General features: G+C 47.8%; 1 protein-coding gene across 3 annotated transcripts; it reads left to right on the plus strand.

The window, feature by feature from the left end:
* The first annotated feature begins 229 nt into the window (after positions 1-229).
* LOC144148972 (uncharacterized) lies at positions 230-9,714 on the plus strand. 3 transcript variants are annotated; one of them, XM_077680493.1, is made up of 5 exons: positions 230-721; positions 2,423-2,588; positions 4,961-5,097; positions 6,352-6,445; positions 9,161-9,714. In XM_077680493.1, the coding sequence occupies exons 1-5, from the start codon at positions 715-717 to the stop codon at positions 9,204-9,206; spliced, it is 450 nt and encodes a 149-aa protein (XP_077536619.1). In that variant the 5' UTR covers positions 230-714; the 3' UTR covers positions 9,207-9,714. The 3 variants fall into 3 exon arrangements, 2 of the variants coding, with proteins under 2 accessions (XP_077536619.1, XP_077536618.1); XR_013318130.1 differs by lacking the exon at positions 230-721 and adding an exon at positions 1,353-1,548 and having other exon boundaries at positions 6,329-6,445; XM_077680492.1 differs by lacking the exon at positions 230-721 and adding an exon at positions 1,353-1,548.
* The last annotated feature ends 6,698 nt before the right edge of the window (positions 9,715-16,412 follow it).

Below are 16,412 nucleotides of genomic sequence, written 5' to 3' on the forward strand. Positions count from 1 at the left end.
TCTCGCGCTGCGTCGACGCCGATATCTGGCGAGCGTAGACATCGGCGTCGCTCGGGCGTCAGCTCGCGTAGCCGTGCATTTCTGGCGACGACGTCGACGCGAGAAAACGCCGAAAGTGCTCTGCATGTGGTTGGGCCTTAAAGCAGCCCCGACCACTGCAAAAAGAAAAGAGAATCAGCGCACATACTATGTAGCCGAGCACAGTGCAGAAACACGGTGCATGAAAGAACCGTGCTGAAGTTGGAAGCTGCTATCACTGGTTAATACAGTGCTAATTTTTATCAAGAGGTTTGTAACCCGCTAATAAATTATGTTCATTATTACAACCAAAATGATTGAGTTTTCATGTATCGCTTCATCGGCTTCATCTTCTGGCATCAACCAACGCCGCCTATATAGGCCGACTGAAGCCGTAGCCAGCCGTAGCCGCAGCCCTCACTGTTGCAACACACATGGCAACGCACATTACGCCGCGTTTCTTTTCTTGCGCTGGTCGATCGTTGTCGTATGCACGTAGTGTGACCGTGTAACAAAGCGTAACCGTGTAACGTTTTCGTTCAGTATGTTTTGGAAGGTAGAAGAGCAGTCGTTGGGCTTACGGACGAGCGTAGTTTTTTTGTGGTGGACGTCGACGACTACGAGCGTGGCGTGGGAAGTGTTTTGGCTCGGCGACAGCGAGACGCGGGAAGATTATTCGACGGCACCATCGTTCACATGACCGGTAAGTGTTCTTACCCTTAAATTGTGCATAACAGTGTCTGAGCGCTTTTTAGCAGTTTTACATCTGCCACTACCGCAGAAAGTAAGGAATGAATATCGGCATGCCGGCTGTGCCGTCGGAAGGCGCGGAGATCCGCTTCACAGTATATGGCGTCGACGCCGAAGAAAATGGCTCGTATTACCACCTTGCACATTTTCCACGTAACACGCTCTATTCAGGACTGTGCTGGCTACCAGTTAGTCGGGTTAGGAATTCATCTGCATTGTTCGTGTCGGCGTCGAGTAGTCGCCAAGCCACATTCTCACGTACAGTCGGCAAAAGGCTTTAACGCGCGAGCGGCGTGCTCCGGAGTGCGCGGGAGACACGTACTGATAACGCCTGGTTTAAGATAGGTAGAACGTGTGCATGCGAGGCCCGTATCAGCGCGATGGCTGTGTCCCTCCTCGCTGCACCCGTCGCCTTGGCTTCCACGCCTTCTTTTACCGTAATAAGCGCTGTGTGCCTGCGCTGCCGGGCCGGAAAACAAAACTGGAGATTACCCGCCTTAAAGCTCGTTGTGCGAGTTTTTCGTCTGCGTTAGCCTTGGCGCACAGCTGTTCATTGCGTTATCGTTTCGCCAATAGCTGCATGAGTCCCTTGAGCGCCACTGTCCGGTTTCAGGGCTCGGCTTTGCATGTCACTGCTGACGGGCTCACGCCACAATACTCAGTGCACTGTGCAAGCGATCACGGCCCGATATCTAGTTACTAGTTATCGTGTGTAGTAGGTGTTTTTTACTAAGTTGTATTGCGCATATTTGCATTCCTTCCCACCTGCAATGTTCCCATGTATGTGTCACTTCAAGTGACTTTTTTTGCACATTCTCTTCTTTTTCTCTTTATTTTTGCTCTTCCGTTCTTTCAAAGTTTGATGTTCCCTTACAGTTCTGTCGCGACACTCACCCTTTGTTACCCCCCTTACACAATGCCCTGCAACAAGGGCCTGTAATGTATTTTTAAATAATAATAATAATAATAATACTATAAAACACCGGCAGCGATGCGTTTTCTGCTATTGTCGTTCGTTGTCTCGCATACAGGAAAACACTCCTGTCTAAATTGTGTAGGGCGCCGCAAAAAAAGCGTTGCGCGTAGTTAAACGCAGCCAACGCTCTACTACCAATCGCTCATTTCCGCTATTGTTTCCCGGCCCGGCAGTGCAGGCAGCGCTTCTCACGACGAAAGAAGGTACGGAATTGAAGAAGGCGACGGGCACAGCCACAAGGGAAAGAACCGTCGCGCTGATGCGGGTCGCGCATGCTCGCATTCTACCGGTGTCAAACCAGGCGTTCTCACTAAGTGTCTCGCGCGCAGTCTAGAGCACGCCGCTCGCGCGTTATAGACAAGCCTTTTGCCGACTGTACGAGCTTCGAAATCGTGGTTTTTCTGTGAAGGCCGTCTTGCCAGCAGCCACTGCAGTAATGTTATTTGTAAATGCTCTTATCGAACATGACGCACATAAATGCCAAGGCGCTAGAATAGCCACCGCTTTCAGGTATGTTTATTAGGGGAAGTCAATATTTGCATGGAAGTTGACCTCATAACTATCATTAAACACGTGTAAAATGACACTGAAGTGTGCTTGTTGCTCTAAATAGGTGTCATTATGGTGGACGAGGCTCGGAACAAGTATGGCATGTTATCTCTTGACCTCTCATTGCAGGCAGACAAAAAAACTGCGAAGGCAGAGAAAAGATCAGCGAAGGTCGACATCATTCTTCGAGCTGCCGCAAGGGACCAAGACCCTGTAGCAGTTTTAAGGAAGAGGGTCGTGCAATTGGAGGCCGAGATGCGGGGGCTGCGATCACTCAACATGGAGTGGCCGGCAAGTTCTTTTCACCAGTGCGTAAACAATGCTCCATCTGTGTGCATGGCTTCTTATCACTATTATGAGCTAAGCAACGTACCAGATACTGCAGTTGCTATCATGCTTAGTTGGCTGTAATGTCAACTGTTGCAGGAAGGTTTCACTTCCTCAAACATGTGGCATTACCATCTAAGGAGCCTACAGCCTGATTGAACAGGTTCCTTTCTTTGGGTGGGTGAAAACAAAACTGCCCTGCAGCACGACCTTGTCACGTGGCTTCTATACGAAGATTTTGAGCTATTGGTTTATCTAGTTGCTAGCCATGGCCTTTTTGCAGGCACTGCATAAATTACTGCCCGTTGAAAGTGCTTTAATCGCTGTAAAGGATTTTGACAATAAGATTGTTTGGAAGAGAAGGCCTAGTAAAAAAAATTCATAAAACTGCAATTCCAGTGAAAGTGCAGGAACACGGCAATGCTGTTTTATGTTTTGTAGCAGACTTGCTAACAATGTGACTATGAGTGGGCAACACAACTTATTGCTCTATATTTTTCATACAGCCCCAACCCTAAAAGGGACGTGTTAGTCTCATAAAAGGACAATCTGCACCTATGTAGAATGACTTGTTTGCGATTTTGTGCGTGCTGAGAATGGTATTGACCAAACTTTAAATTCCTTTAAAAGCGGAGCAATTTATTAAAGGCTGTGGCTAGCGTTCCGTCCAGACGGAACAATATACAAGTGCTAAAGTTCCGTCGAGACGGAACGGGGCGCTGCGGGTTATGCTTCCGTCCAGACGGAATACGTCTGAGCGCTTAGCGTTCGCCGGCGTGAAATTTGTACAGTTCCGTCTAGGTGAAAGGAAAACCGGCTGATTAGACGACGTGCTCCGTCTTCAGATTTGGTGTAGGCGTTGTGCTTCAGATAATGGCAGCATTGTACCGGGTTCGATTCCCCCCGGACATGCTTTTTTTTTTCCTTTGCATGGTTGAGCCAGCGTTTTGCAACAGTTAACTTCTTGCCCACTTTGCAATTGACGCGGGAAGAGCAGTCGGTCTTGATTTCGCACTCAACCGGCTGCTCCGCTACCGCTCAATAGAGCCAAGGCCGACGCGTCCATCGCCAGAGTTCCGATCACCTCTAGTTCGTAATGGTGATTCGTAACGGTGACTCTAGCTAGTCAATGAGCAGAAGTGGTTTGACCGGTAGGGTAAAAATCTACAAAACTCAAGAAAGGCGATCGGACGGAGCATTTTCTGCCCGCGAAAATGCGCCACGCACGCCACAGGCGCGCTGACGCTGCAGCGGAACCACTGGTACGCTGCGACCGGCGCGGCCAGTGGCAGAAACATGGCGGCGTCTTTGGCCGCGAAGTGGTGTAGGGAAACTATGGTGTCGGGAGCACGAGCGACCGCTCAAAATGCCGCTCAAGACATGCACGAAGTTGCTTGAGCGGTAAAGGAGCTTATAATTTTGGGCGAGAACGGTACTACAAAACATCATCCGCACAGCTAGTGAAAGCGCCCATGCAGTATCTGCCGGGGTGGTGGCCTAAAATCTCTGGCGGTCTATGCTGGCGGAGCCAGCCGGCTGAGTCGAGCGCATCAAAACTGCTGCCATGAGGCGCATGCCTCCCCAATGGCGCAAGTCGCAGGCTCCTCCCACTGCCGCGCGCGACGCGCGTCATTTTCTGAGTGAGGCAGCTAGAAGACGCGGGCGTCAAAAAAAAAAAAAACCCCGCTTCACAACAAGCAGCGAGGGCAGTCGTTCTTGATATTTACCCAGCTGAATGAACCGCTTCCGCTCATTGACTAGCCAGAAGAACCGTTAATTAGTAATCACCATTACGAACTAGAGGCGATCGGAACTCTGGCGATGGACACGTCGGCCTTGGCTCTATTGAGCGGTAGCGGAGCAGCCGGTTGAGTGCGAAATCAAGACCGACTGCTCTCCCCGCGTCAATTGTAAAGTGGGCAAGAAGTTAGCTGTTGCATAACGCTGGCGCAACCACGCAAAAAAAAAAGAAAAACCAAGCATGTCCGGGGGGAATCGAACCCGGTACAATACTGCCATTATCCGAGGAGCAACCCCTACACCACATCTGAAGGTGGAGCAGGGCGTCTAATCAGCCGGTTTTGCTTTCGTCCGGACGGAACTGTACAAATTTCACGCCGGCTCCGTCGGGACGGAACGCTAAGCTCTCAGTTGTATTCCGTCTGGAGGGAAGGATAACCCGCAGCGCCCTGTTCCGTCTGGATGGAACTTTAGCGCTTGTATATCGTTCCGTCTGGACGGAACGCTAGCCACAGCCTTTATTAAAACTGATTGCCTGTACTGCGTATTGTTTTAAGAGTGCAACACTTTTTCATGTGACTCGGGCACCTCTCCAGGGAGTGAAAAGAGTGGACATGGCCTGCAGCTCCCTGCCAGCATGAGCCCTGCAGAACCACCAGCACCCGACACCAGCTGCGCCAGCACGAGCCTGGCGGCACTACCAGCACGAGCCCTCTATGGCGCTGGCTGTGAAGAAAGTAGGTGTTTAACGCTTTCTTTCTGTTAGTCCCAGAACTTGGCTTGTTTTTGCTACTGTAGAAAGTAATCGTTTTGTAAAACATGGGGTATGTTCGCCAAACAGGGTCACGTAAGACAACTCCAAAGCGGCGGACTGCTGTGCAGCTACAACAAGCATAGTGTGCCCAGTACCAACAGCAGTGCTCATCAAATTTCTATGATTATGTGTATTTTGTACTTTTATTGTTTCTCGCACCATTCGTACTGCTGTAAAATAAATATGCATTGCATTTATACGCAAATAGCTCATTTGGAAAGCTTGCAAGCCGTACCTAATTTGTGTTTGCTTTTGCCGGCCTCAGCCAATCGCACAGCTGGGCACATAGGATATCTAGGTTCTGTTGCGGGAAATGAGCTAGTGGGTTGCATGGCCATTCCCTTTTTCCTTACTTATATAGCTTATTTGGGGATGAAAGTGGTGCCACTATGATTTTAACGTGGCAATCTTTCGAATGAACCAAACTTGTGATGTGTCTGCATGGCCCCTTTAGCTGAAAGTTTTACAAGCTGGCATATACTTTTGGAGAGAAGTTTTATGAGTGTAATGTTATGCTCTGCAGTAATATAAATGAGAAAAGCACCACTTTTTTAGCACGGGGAGCATTCGTTTTACTGCAAAACAGTCTGTGTTTCAACCCCCCCCCCTTCGGGTTTTATTCCAGTGAAGCCATTTTCTGCTCTTGTCGTTTTTGCTAAGCACACACATATAAGCGGTTGCTGGTTTACGCGTGCACATGTGGGGACGAGAGGAAGGAGGGTAGGTCGTGCATGCAAAACTATAGGTTTCACACCCTCTTACATGTGGAGCCTTACACATGGATGTCGAACAGCCAAATGCGACCTGTCTGGTGTCTTCACTGGTCGAGCAAATTGGGTTGTGTGCTACGCACACAGTAAGGGAAACAGACAGCCCCATGTTTGTTTTCTAGAATAAAGCTCGAGTCTGTCCAAGTTTAATTCAGTAAAACGACTGGTAAGTATGCTGCCTTGCAAATTATGAACAAACGTGGTTTGTTTCGTGCACTTCGTCGACTGCGCCCGGCTTCGCAGCTCATCTATGTGGAGCCATTGTGTTTCGTTCTATGAAATGGCAGAGGTTAAAAACACAGTTTTGGCAGTCTAATTTGCAGTGTTTTTACGTTGTTTGCCATTGTCTTGCATTACATGTATTGTTTTGTTCTATTGATGCAGATCCCTTCTGGCACTACTTGCAGATGAAGGGCTGCGAACCAGGGGACATGAGCAAGTGACACATGCTGCTAGTGAGATATCTAGCACGAGGGTCCGTGGATCTGCACCAATAAGAAGGTACATGTTTACTAATTTGGTTGCTGGAAACCTAGGCCAGTGTCTCTACTGTTTTAAAGGGACCCTGCAGCACTTGCCATCGACTACTCGGAATGTAGTTTGGGGTAAAGTCTATTGTCCTAGAAATCGCCCTTCCAAGAATTATGAAAAGCCCTTTACTGTCACCGAAACTATGCACGATTAGAAATCGCGCATAGTTGTTCTCTCTCAACTCGACTGCGGACAACGCAACGAAAGCTGTGTGCTCTCTCCTGGAGAGGGGGGCGGCTTACAGCGTTCTCTTCGGCGTCCTTGGACATATCATAGACTGGGGAGTATTCTCTACAACGTGGGGGAGGGGGGAGTCAATTCTGGTTTGGTGCCACAAAAAAGCAGGCATGGCTGCCTGCTTGCAAGCGCGCGCTCAGGCTGGTAGAGCGTTTTTGAAGCAATAAGCAATTGTTGCCTAGTGGTCTCGTTGAAAGGAGAGTATTGAGTTTTTCACTCAAACTCCGTGCGCACTCAGCAAAAGAAATACCAAACTGCGCGTGCATGTTTAGGCATAGAAGAGATTGGTACACAGCGCCGATGACGGCGAATCCTCACAAGAAATGTGAGAAATGAGTCGCAAAGTTGACCAGCGACAGCCAATTGAACAGCCATGGCCGCAATGACGTCATTTAGGCCATGCCAAGAGCGAAGAGTGCGCGGTTGGTTTTTCCCCGTCTTTCGCGATTTGTGTGCTCACCGCTTCACATGGACTGGTAATATTTGGCTCAGGTATTCCTGGCAGTGTAATCTAAACATTGTGCAGGTTTACTGGCACTGTTTAAAGAGTGTTCCAGGGTCCTTTTAATCCAAAATGGTCAGTTACTGAAACAGAGGCATTTTTGATTGTCTGCATTGATAGTTTGTTTGTCTAAATTGACACGGCAACTACGCACCTCGACTGAGAAGACTGCAGTTCACGCTGCGCGCAAATTTTGCATTAGGGAGTATCGGCACTTTTTCTTTTTAATGTGTTTAATTTGCTGAACTTTTATCGTTGCTTAACTTTACTTAGAGATTTATGAGCTGGCTTATATATCACTCTTTGGGGAAAGTTTTATGAGTATGATGTCACACTGTAGTAATTTAACTCTCGTTAGCACTGGAAAATTGACCGATTTTTAGGGGTCCAAGAAAAAAAATTTTTGTGCAAAATCATTGGTAAGAACTAATTAAGATAAAAAAATTACCACGCGTGGTGCCCGTGCAATGCGGTGAAGTCCAACCTGCGTTTCAACATGGGCAATTTTGGGTGGTTCCCTGGAAGAAATCTGGCGATTTGACATTATCAGAGGCACCAATGTGTCCCCGTGTGACGTAAAAACATTTTGTCAGTGACTGACTGCATTTACAGCCAGCACAGTATTCGGGACAAGCACGCGATGCGGAAAAACATGCATGGAGTTGAAAACGTAACTCCGTGGTTGATGCTTGTTGACGTTCACTGTCAGTTATCGCTAAAAACAAACTTGTGGTTTATCATCACCTTCTGACTCGCTATTGTAGCCTTGCTTACAGAAATGCGGTGCAATGCGCTAAAATCGTGCCCCGCAAACTTTGCCCAAGTAGCTGTTGTGCGATAATAAAGATCAGCACTATGAGCCTCATGCATTGCAGCGCACCTAACATTTTTGAAATGAAACAGTACAAAAGGTATTGGAGACTCCATCCGAATAGACATTTCAATTAAGGAGCAGCACTAGACCTCTGGAGATACCCTTGTATGGAAGCGAAACTGGCAGGCGGACAGCTGGGGGTGTGTAAAGCCGGTTTGAAGTGCTCTTTTCGTCGGAACTGATATCTGGTGACTGGGCGTTATCTTTTGACTTGCATCGGAAGTTCGTATTGCAGAAAACGTTTTAGGGTGGGGGGGAAATCAGGAGTGGCGTGCTTTTTTTTTGTGAGGATGTTTAGCGGATGCTCAAGGCACCATGGCAGGTAGACTTGAAGTTGAGTAACTGCAGAGTAACACTAAATATGAATTTCGCGATGCAGAAACAAAACCGAAACTGTTGTTAACTGTTTGAATGGTCCTGTGGTAAGTAGAACTACAACACAACTAAGAACAATGTGCGCAAAGGCAATAAGACTGCCTAAAATCGTGAAGTAACTTTGCAAACGGGCACTGCTTGATATTTTCAGCCGATTTCAGTGGTTATTACTGTGTGACTGCAAACCTGACGTTTAAAAATTATCATCTGATTCACCCTTCATGCCCTGATAATAAAAAACCAAACGCTGATGCAGAGTACCTACGGTTGGCATGCATTGTTCTTTAGTAGCAGTGACGCGCAAAGACCACTCCCCTTTCTGCACCCATGTGATGCAAATGCATGTCAAAAATCACGTTTTTGTTGTAAAATGAAAACAAAACTGATTTTGGAAGGACATTTTCTGAGCTAAGTCCTAATGGCTTGACTTGTTCCAGAATTGCCAGGAACGCTGTGGAAAGGGGCTTGCAAGGTATCGTTTAAATTGAACGTTTTTGAATAGGCACAGTAATGTGAAAAGCACTTTATCAGCAATAGAGAGCACTTCTTATTGCTCAGCATGCAGAAGCGTGTTTAGCTTTTATAAAATGGCGCAGTTTAAGGACACAGTATTAGCAGTATGATTTTCAGTCTTTTTGTGCTGCCTGTCATTGTCTTGCATCAATGTTCGTTTTTATTTTTTTTTCTATCAATGCAGGTTCCTTCTGGCATTACCTCCAAGTGAAGGTCTGCGAGCAAGCTGAAATGCACAAGCGCCGCAAGCTTCTGGCTAGATATCTCGCGCAGAATTTCGCTGATCTGCGCCGATAGGAGGTACATGGGCTTGTTTGCCAATTTGGCTGGTGTGAACACCAGAGCCAGTGTCTCTACCGTTTTAATACTAAACAGTCATTGTGAGAAATGGCGGCATTTTTAGTGGTGGATGTAATTTGCAATGTCGTTTTTGTGCTTCATGAGGTGTGCATTGATAGTTTTTTTGTGGCTTTCTGCAGCTGTACAATTCATTAGTGGCAGCCTGTAGCTATTGGTGGCTTTTCCCTGGGAATGTAGTGTATTTACTATAAGGTTTTTGCAGCTTCAGACAACTTTGCAGCGTTAGAATTGCGCGGATCATCCATAATGTGTGTACTTAGGGACGGTGCACTTTCAGCCTTCGGCAAGCCAATTCTAATGGTACTTGTACTTGTTTTTTCGAGCCTGGAGCTGTGTGTGCATGAAGGAAACTAAAATAAAATTTTTGTATTCTCTTCAGTTTGCCTGTGCATGGGCTCGTGGCATATTTGGGCTGTCTTAACTGTTCACTTACAGTGGACAGCCCAAATACAGTGCTAGGCTGGATTCAAAAATACTGATATTTGCTGCAACAGAATTGTTATGAATGCATTGTGCTACAGGTCAGGACTGCAAGACGCCAGGAATACATAACACAGCATCAGGACTTCGACAAGACAGGCATGATTCTCGCAGTAGAGCATCAGAACTGTGACATACTACAGGATTATTACAGGACTACGACATACTACAAGATCACTACAGGATTACTACAGGGCTACGACATACTACAGGATCACTACAGGTTTACTAAAGGACTATGACATACTACAGGATCACTACAGGACTACAACACACGATAAAACAACAAAATTGCTACAGGAATACTACACACGACAAATGTCAGAATGACGACACAACACGACGACTGTACGACAAGACTACGACGGTACGACTGTACGACACGCAAAAATACGACAAACGACGTACTACATAAATTTTTCTGTTGTCATTTTCGACTGGGGATAGAGACCAGTTATCCAGATGAAACTCCCGGGTGACAGCTGGACCATCAGATTCATGCAAGGGTATGCTCAGCAAGATTTGCTGACTGGCTAGTTGGTCTGGTACTCAAAAGGCCATGAGGAATGAGGATTGCGATGAAAGACGTTACACATAGGGAAGACAAGAGGACGAGCTCGTCCTGTTGTCTTCCTTATGTGTGTCGCCTTTACGGTGCTCGACACGTTTTCCACATCTCCGTCATGGCTACTATCTGTTAAATTTAGAGCACTGGGTAGTCGTCCACCTATATCAAGAGCCTACCTTTGCTAACATGGGCGATTTTTGCTGTAAGCCACCCGTTAAAGAACTCAAGATATATGCCTCACAAACTTGGTGCTACGCATGATCCAGTGCAATTATCGCCTTTGAGGGTATAGAGAGAGAGAGAGAGAGAGAATAGTCTTTAATCATTCTGGTGAGGTTAGCCCCACCAGTCCCAGCCAGTCGTCACCATAAATACGCCAGTCCCAGTGCCTCATCCTTAACAAGCCTACACCAGTTGGTACGGCTGCATTTCTCCAAGCTTATCCTTTTGAACACTGAGTTTTGCACGGCAACTTGAAAGCCACGCCGTTTCGCGTAAGCGATTTCCTGGGCATCGTTGCGCATGTTGGCATGGTGTATGACTTTGGAGCGCTGGATTCGTACTAGGCCAATCAAGCCTCGTTTGCGAGGTTTAAAGGTTGTGAGTATACTAATAACCTTTCGAAGACTGAGCCGGAAGTAAATAGACGCTACCTCCTTGACGTGGACACTCAGGACCAGCAAATGAGGCCAATCCCGCACTAGCTGCTGCGCGGTGTAGACGATGAAGACATCCGGGCTGCCCTCCATCCACATGGAAAGCATGGGAAGTCAGCAGGCAATCTTGGCGCATCCAGAGTGGAAGAGGCAAGGACTTTACTCGCGGTGTCTTTACGGCGAAAGTTGAAAAGGCTCCTCATGTTGGGGTACGGGCAGTAGTTCAAGGCTCTTTGGGTGTCGATCCCTTCGATGATGATGATAGTTGGGTTTTATTGGCGCAAGGCCGACTATGGGCAAAGAGCGCCAAAGAAGAAGTTACTGAATTGTGATGAGACCGTACATACTACAACATGTGACTAAAAGTAAACGTGATGCAAAACAAAAGACAATGAAGATGGCTGGTGTATAGGGCCAGGATGATTACACGTGATATGACAAGAGCTGCAGAAAGTTCACCTCAGCTAAAAACTTAAAAACACGCTGACTAGAAAACATTGGTTCGACGGCTAAAAAATATGATGGGTGCAAAGGAATGTGTTGTCTGTATAATTCAGGGAAATGTTTGTGTCGTGTTGTGTCAAGTGCTCTGCATGTGATTAGTATGTGGGCTACGGATAGGCCCTTTCCACACCTGCTACACATGGGTCCCGAAGTTCTAGTGAGCTGGTGGGAGTGTGTCGCATGTGTGTGGCCTACCCGCAGCCTAGCCAGAGCAACTTCAGTGTATCTGTTGTGTGAGTCAGTTATGTAGCGTCTTAGTTGTGGTTTTATTAAGTGTAGTTTGTTGTCTGTTTGTTGACTCCAGTGTAGTTTCTATGTGTTACGAAGCTGTCGTCTGATGTGTGCCTTTAGGTCGGTGTAAGGTACTGTTGTAATGTCAACTGTAGTAATGAGAGCAGCATCACCAGCCATTTAGTCGGTGGCCTCATTGCCAGGGATAACACAATGCCCTGGTACCCAGCATATAGGTATTTCCACATTTCAGGCATATGCAGTCATTAGTACCTTAAAAATAGCATTGATAACATAGTTTTTAGATGACCTTCCTGATGACAATGCCTGCACAACGCTTAGAGAATCTGTGTACACGATGGAGTTTGGAATCTTATGTTCGAGGATGTGATTTCAAACGAGTAAAATGCCATACGCTTCAGCGGTGTATATAGTGCTGTGGAAATTCGTTGTTTTAATAACTCTAAAATTTGGTCCGTGCGCTGCACAAGAGACAGTAGAACCAGTTTTGGACGCGTCGCTATAGAATTCTGCGCACCTGTACTTGTCCTGCAGGAGCAGGAAGTGCTGCAGAATTGCATTCCTGGGTACCCTATTTTTTTCTACAAGAGTGAATGACAGGTCCCATGATACAGGACGAAGATGCCATGGTGCGATGAGATTATGAATGGGTGTCTTGTGCGTCTCTGAAAGGGGGACCATGAGTGCAGAAGCCTCCTCCCTAACTCTAAGAGAGAACGGTAAGGGAATAGATGGCCTGTTTAAAAAGTGTTGTAAATTTTATGTATCGTTCATGATGGGATTAAAAGGATGGTTGGTCAGAGACACGATCTTGGATGCATACAATAAGTCAACATACTCCCGCTGATGCCCTAGGCACCATTTGTCGGACTCGACATAAAGACTTTCAACAGGGCTAGTGCGGTATGCGCCACATGAGAGGCGAAGGCCAAGATGCAGCACGGGGTCAAGCATTTTGAGTGCTGTCTTTGTAGCCGACCCATACACGATACTGCCGTAGTCGAGCCGAGACCCCACCAACGCTGTGTACAGGCGCAGCAGGAGTTGTTTGTCGGCCCCATAAGACTGATGTGACAGGACCTTAAGAATATTCATTGTTTTTAGGCATTTGCATTTGAGCTGTCTGATATGTGGAATGAATGTAAGTTTTTCGTCAAATAAAATACCTAAAAACTTGTGCTCCTTGTTCACAGGAATTGGCACATTCGCAAGAGTGATGTCTGGGTCCGGGTGGACTCCACGCCTCCTGGAGAATAGAACACAAGAGCTCTTCGCGGGATTAAGATTGAAGCCATTCTTGTCAGGCCAGCCGGCAAGTTTCTTGACGCCGAGCTGGACTTGACGTTCGCAGATGGACAGGTTACACGATTTAAAGGATATCTGCACGTCATCTACAAACATAGAATAAGAGATTGTAGGTGGCAGTGCCTTTCGAAGAGAGTTGTTTTTTACTATGAAGAGAGTGCAGCTCAACACTCCACCTTGCGGCACACCATTTTCTTGCACGTGAACATTTGACAGTGCACGACCAACTCTGACGCGAAAGGTTCTCTCCGACATATAACTACAAAGGATGTTCAATATGTTGCCCGCAACACCGATTGACTTTAGGTCACTGAGGATACCGTACCGCCAAGCCGTGTCATATGCTTTCTCTATCTCGAAAAACACCGTCAGACAAAATTGTTTATGCACAAAGGCATCCTTTATATATGTTTCAAGAGCTACGAGTTGATCGTTCGTTGATCGCCCCGCCCTGAAGCCTGCCTGGCAGCTCTAGAGAAGACCGTTGTACTCAAGGAAATGCACGAGCCTGCGATTTATCATCTTCTCGAGAAGCTTGCACAGGCAGCTGGTCAGGGCAATGGGTCGATAGCTAGCAGGAGAGGAAGTGTCCATCCCTTGTTTCAAGAATGCTACAACTATGGCCTCCCTCCAAGACTTTGGAATGTGCCCCGAAAGAAATATCTTGTTATAAAGGTGAAGGAGTGTTACAAGAGTGTCTGCGTGTAAGTGCTGTATCATTGTATATGTAATGTTGTCTGGGCCTGTAGCTGAGGGTTTACACGTGCTTAAAGCAGCCCTCAGCTTATGTAGAAAAAACACAGGAAGTTGTAAGAAGTCTGTGATTTGTTGTTGTCGCGTATGGACTTCTTTTCACAAGAGGTTTTATGTTTCAGGAAAGTGTTTGTGTAGTGTGCAGAGCTTGACACGTGTTGAAAGTGTTGTGCTAGTGTGTTAGCCTGATCTTCTAGTGTGTCCCCAGTCGTGCTGACCAAGGGCAGGCTATGTGTATGTTGTCGTTTAAGTTTACGTATTCGTGTCCATACCTTGCGTGTGTCTGTGTATGAATTTACGGATGTTATGAAGGAGCGCCAACTATCCCGTTTTACCTCACGGCGCACGCGCTTTCTCAAGGCCTTTGCTCTTTTAAAGGAAATTAAGTTAGCCGACGTGGGGAACCTGCGTAGGACACCCCACGCTTTGGTCTGGGCCTCTCGCGCCCGCCTACAGTCCTCGTTCCACCAGGGCCTTCTTGGGTTGCGGGACGCACTGGAGGCCTGGGGAATAGACTTTTCGGTGGCGTCGAGTATGTGTGCCGTGACGAGTTGGGCTGCTTCCTCCACGTGTAGGTGTTTTATGGTTGTGTGGTGTAGTTTAGATGTTTCTGTGAATGTGCTCCAGTTTGCTTTTGATTCATTAAACCTGTTATGGGAAGATGGACTGCAGGGGCCTTTACCTATGTAGGTTAGGGAAGTGGGGAAATGGTCACTACCATATGGGTCTGTGCCCACACCCCACTGAAGACATGGAAAGAGAACTGCGGAACCAATCGCCAAGTCAAGATGCGAGTATGTATAGTGTCCTAAGTTATGGTGTGTAGGCTGTTTTTTTTTGTTGAAAAGGCATGCTCCGGAGGATGTAAGAAACTTCTCTTTAAGGCGAGCTCGGGCATCCGTTCTGGAGGAGCCCCAAAGAGAGTTGTGCGCATTAAGGTCGCCTGTTAGTATGTACGGTTCGGGCAGCTGGTCAACCAGTGCCTCGAAATCAGAGCTCAGAAGTGCAAAATCAGGAGGAATGTAAATGGAGCATATCGTAATCAACCTATTAAATATTATCGTACGGATTGCTACAGCCTCGAGGACAGTGTTCAGAGTGACAGGGTGGCAGGCTAAGGATTTCCGGGCAATTATGGCCACACCGCCAGAAGAGTGTGTGCAGCCATCCCTGTCCTTTCTGAAGACCACGTAACTGTTCAAGAAATTTGTGTGCTTCGAATTCTATCGTGTTTTCTGAACACACATTACACTTGGCTGATTAGCATGCAGTAGTTCCTATACATCGTCAAGATTTTTAAGAAGGCCTCTACAGTTCCATTGAATTATGTTTTCTCTTCCCATTATTTAGTGTGAGAGCTACTGGAGTGTGTGTTTGTTTATGTGTCGTCTTTCGGGGCTGTGACTCTCGCCTTTTTTGGCTTGTCGGGAGGCTTTCGCGTCGGGACGCGTTCCTTGCGCTGCGTTGCAGGCAGGAACGGGCCGACATCCATCTCGTCGTCGGATGTCCGAGGGGTGCCCAACGGACCGGGCCCCCCGGGCTTGCCCCCCCTCGGGAGCCCTTCGTTTGAGCCGCCACCGCCGAGGGCGTCCGGGGTGCCAGAGGTGGCACGGGCTCTGTGGTGGCGGTGGGAACCGGTGCGGTGCCCGTGGTGTCCATCACGTCGGTACCCTCCAACGCACTGGAGGATGGGGAGACAGAGGCGGGAGCGGCACCGGTCCCGACGGAAGAGGTTGCCACCACAACCGCTGCTGCCTCAGCAAGCGGCTTGAGGGCGGGTTGGGCTTCCAGAGGCAACCCAGGGGGGGGCGAAGGCGGGACCAGGTCAGACTCGCTGAACTAGGTCCCTGTGGACACCAGACGCCGCTCCGCCCCCCGGCGAGCCGCGTCGGCGTACCTCCCCAGGGGGAAAGAGGCGAACCTCTTTTGCGCCTCTGGGAAGGTAAGGTTCTCAGTGACTTTCACCTTGATGACCTCCTTCTCCTGTTTGAATTTCTCGCATGTTCTAGACTAGGGCCCGTGGGGTCCCTGGCAGTTAGCACACATGAGGGTTTGCGATGGGCAGTTGTCTGATGGATGATCGTGTTGTGCGCACTTGGCGCATGTTAGTCGACCACGGCAGGCGGTAGTGCCATGCCCAAACCGCTGGCATTTAAAACACAGGCGGGGGTTGGGGATGTATGGCCTGACGGGGCAATGAATAAAACCTGCATTTACTGATTCAGGAACTGTGGAATGGTCGAAAGTCAATATTACATGTTTTGTTGGGATTTCCATGTTATCTCGACGAATCATGATACGCCTCACTGCTGTCACACCTTGGTCTTTAAGGCCTTCCAACAGATCGGTGTCAGTTTCATTCATCAGATCTGACTCAGAGATCACACCCTGGGAGCTATTAAGGCTGCGGTGGGGTGTTACCCTGATGTGGAGATCTGCGATGCGAGTTTGAGTCAAGAGATTTGTAGCTTGTTGCTTGTTATTCACTTCTACAAGAACTTCTCCCGTTCTGAGTTTTTTGGCTTTGTGGGACTGACCAACAATGCCCTCAAGAACTT

Source organism: Haemaphysalis longicornis, unplaced genomic scaffold, assembly GCF_048455015.1.
Source record: "Haemaphysalis longicornis isolate Haplotype H1 unplaced genomic scaffold, Haemaphysalis longicornis Haplotype H1 scaffold_8, whole genome shotgun sequence".
In the NCBI taxonomy this organism is placed as follows: Eukaryota; Metazoa; Arthropoda; class Arachnida; order Ixodida; family Ixodidae; genus Haemaphysalis; species Haemaphysalis longicornis.

What these genes read in the sequence shown, in the direction of transcription:
- LOC144148972 (XM_077680492.1), top strand. An exon ending in TGGCGCTGGCTGTGAAGAAA is followed by an intron (nt 5,098 to 6,351) that starts GTAGGTGTTTAA and finishes CACTACTTGCAG; the next exon opens with ATGAAGGGCTGCGAACCAGG. An exon ending in GGATCTGCACCAATAAGAAG is followed by an intron (nt 6,446 to 9,160) that starts GTACATGTTTAC and finishes CTATCAATGCAG; the next exon opens with GTTCCTTCTGGCATTACCTC.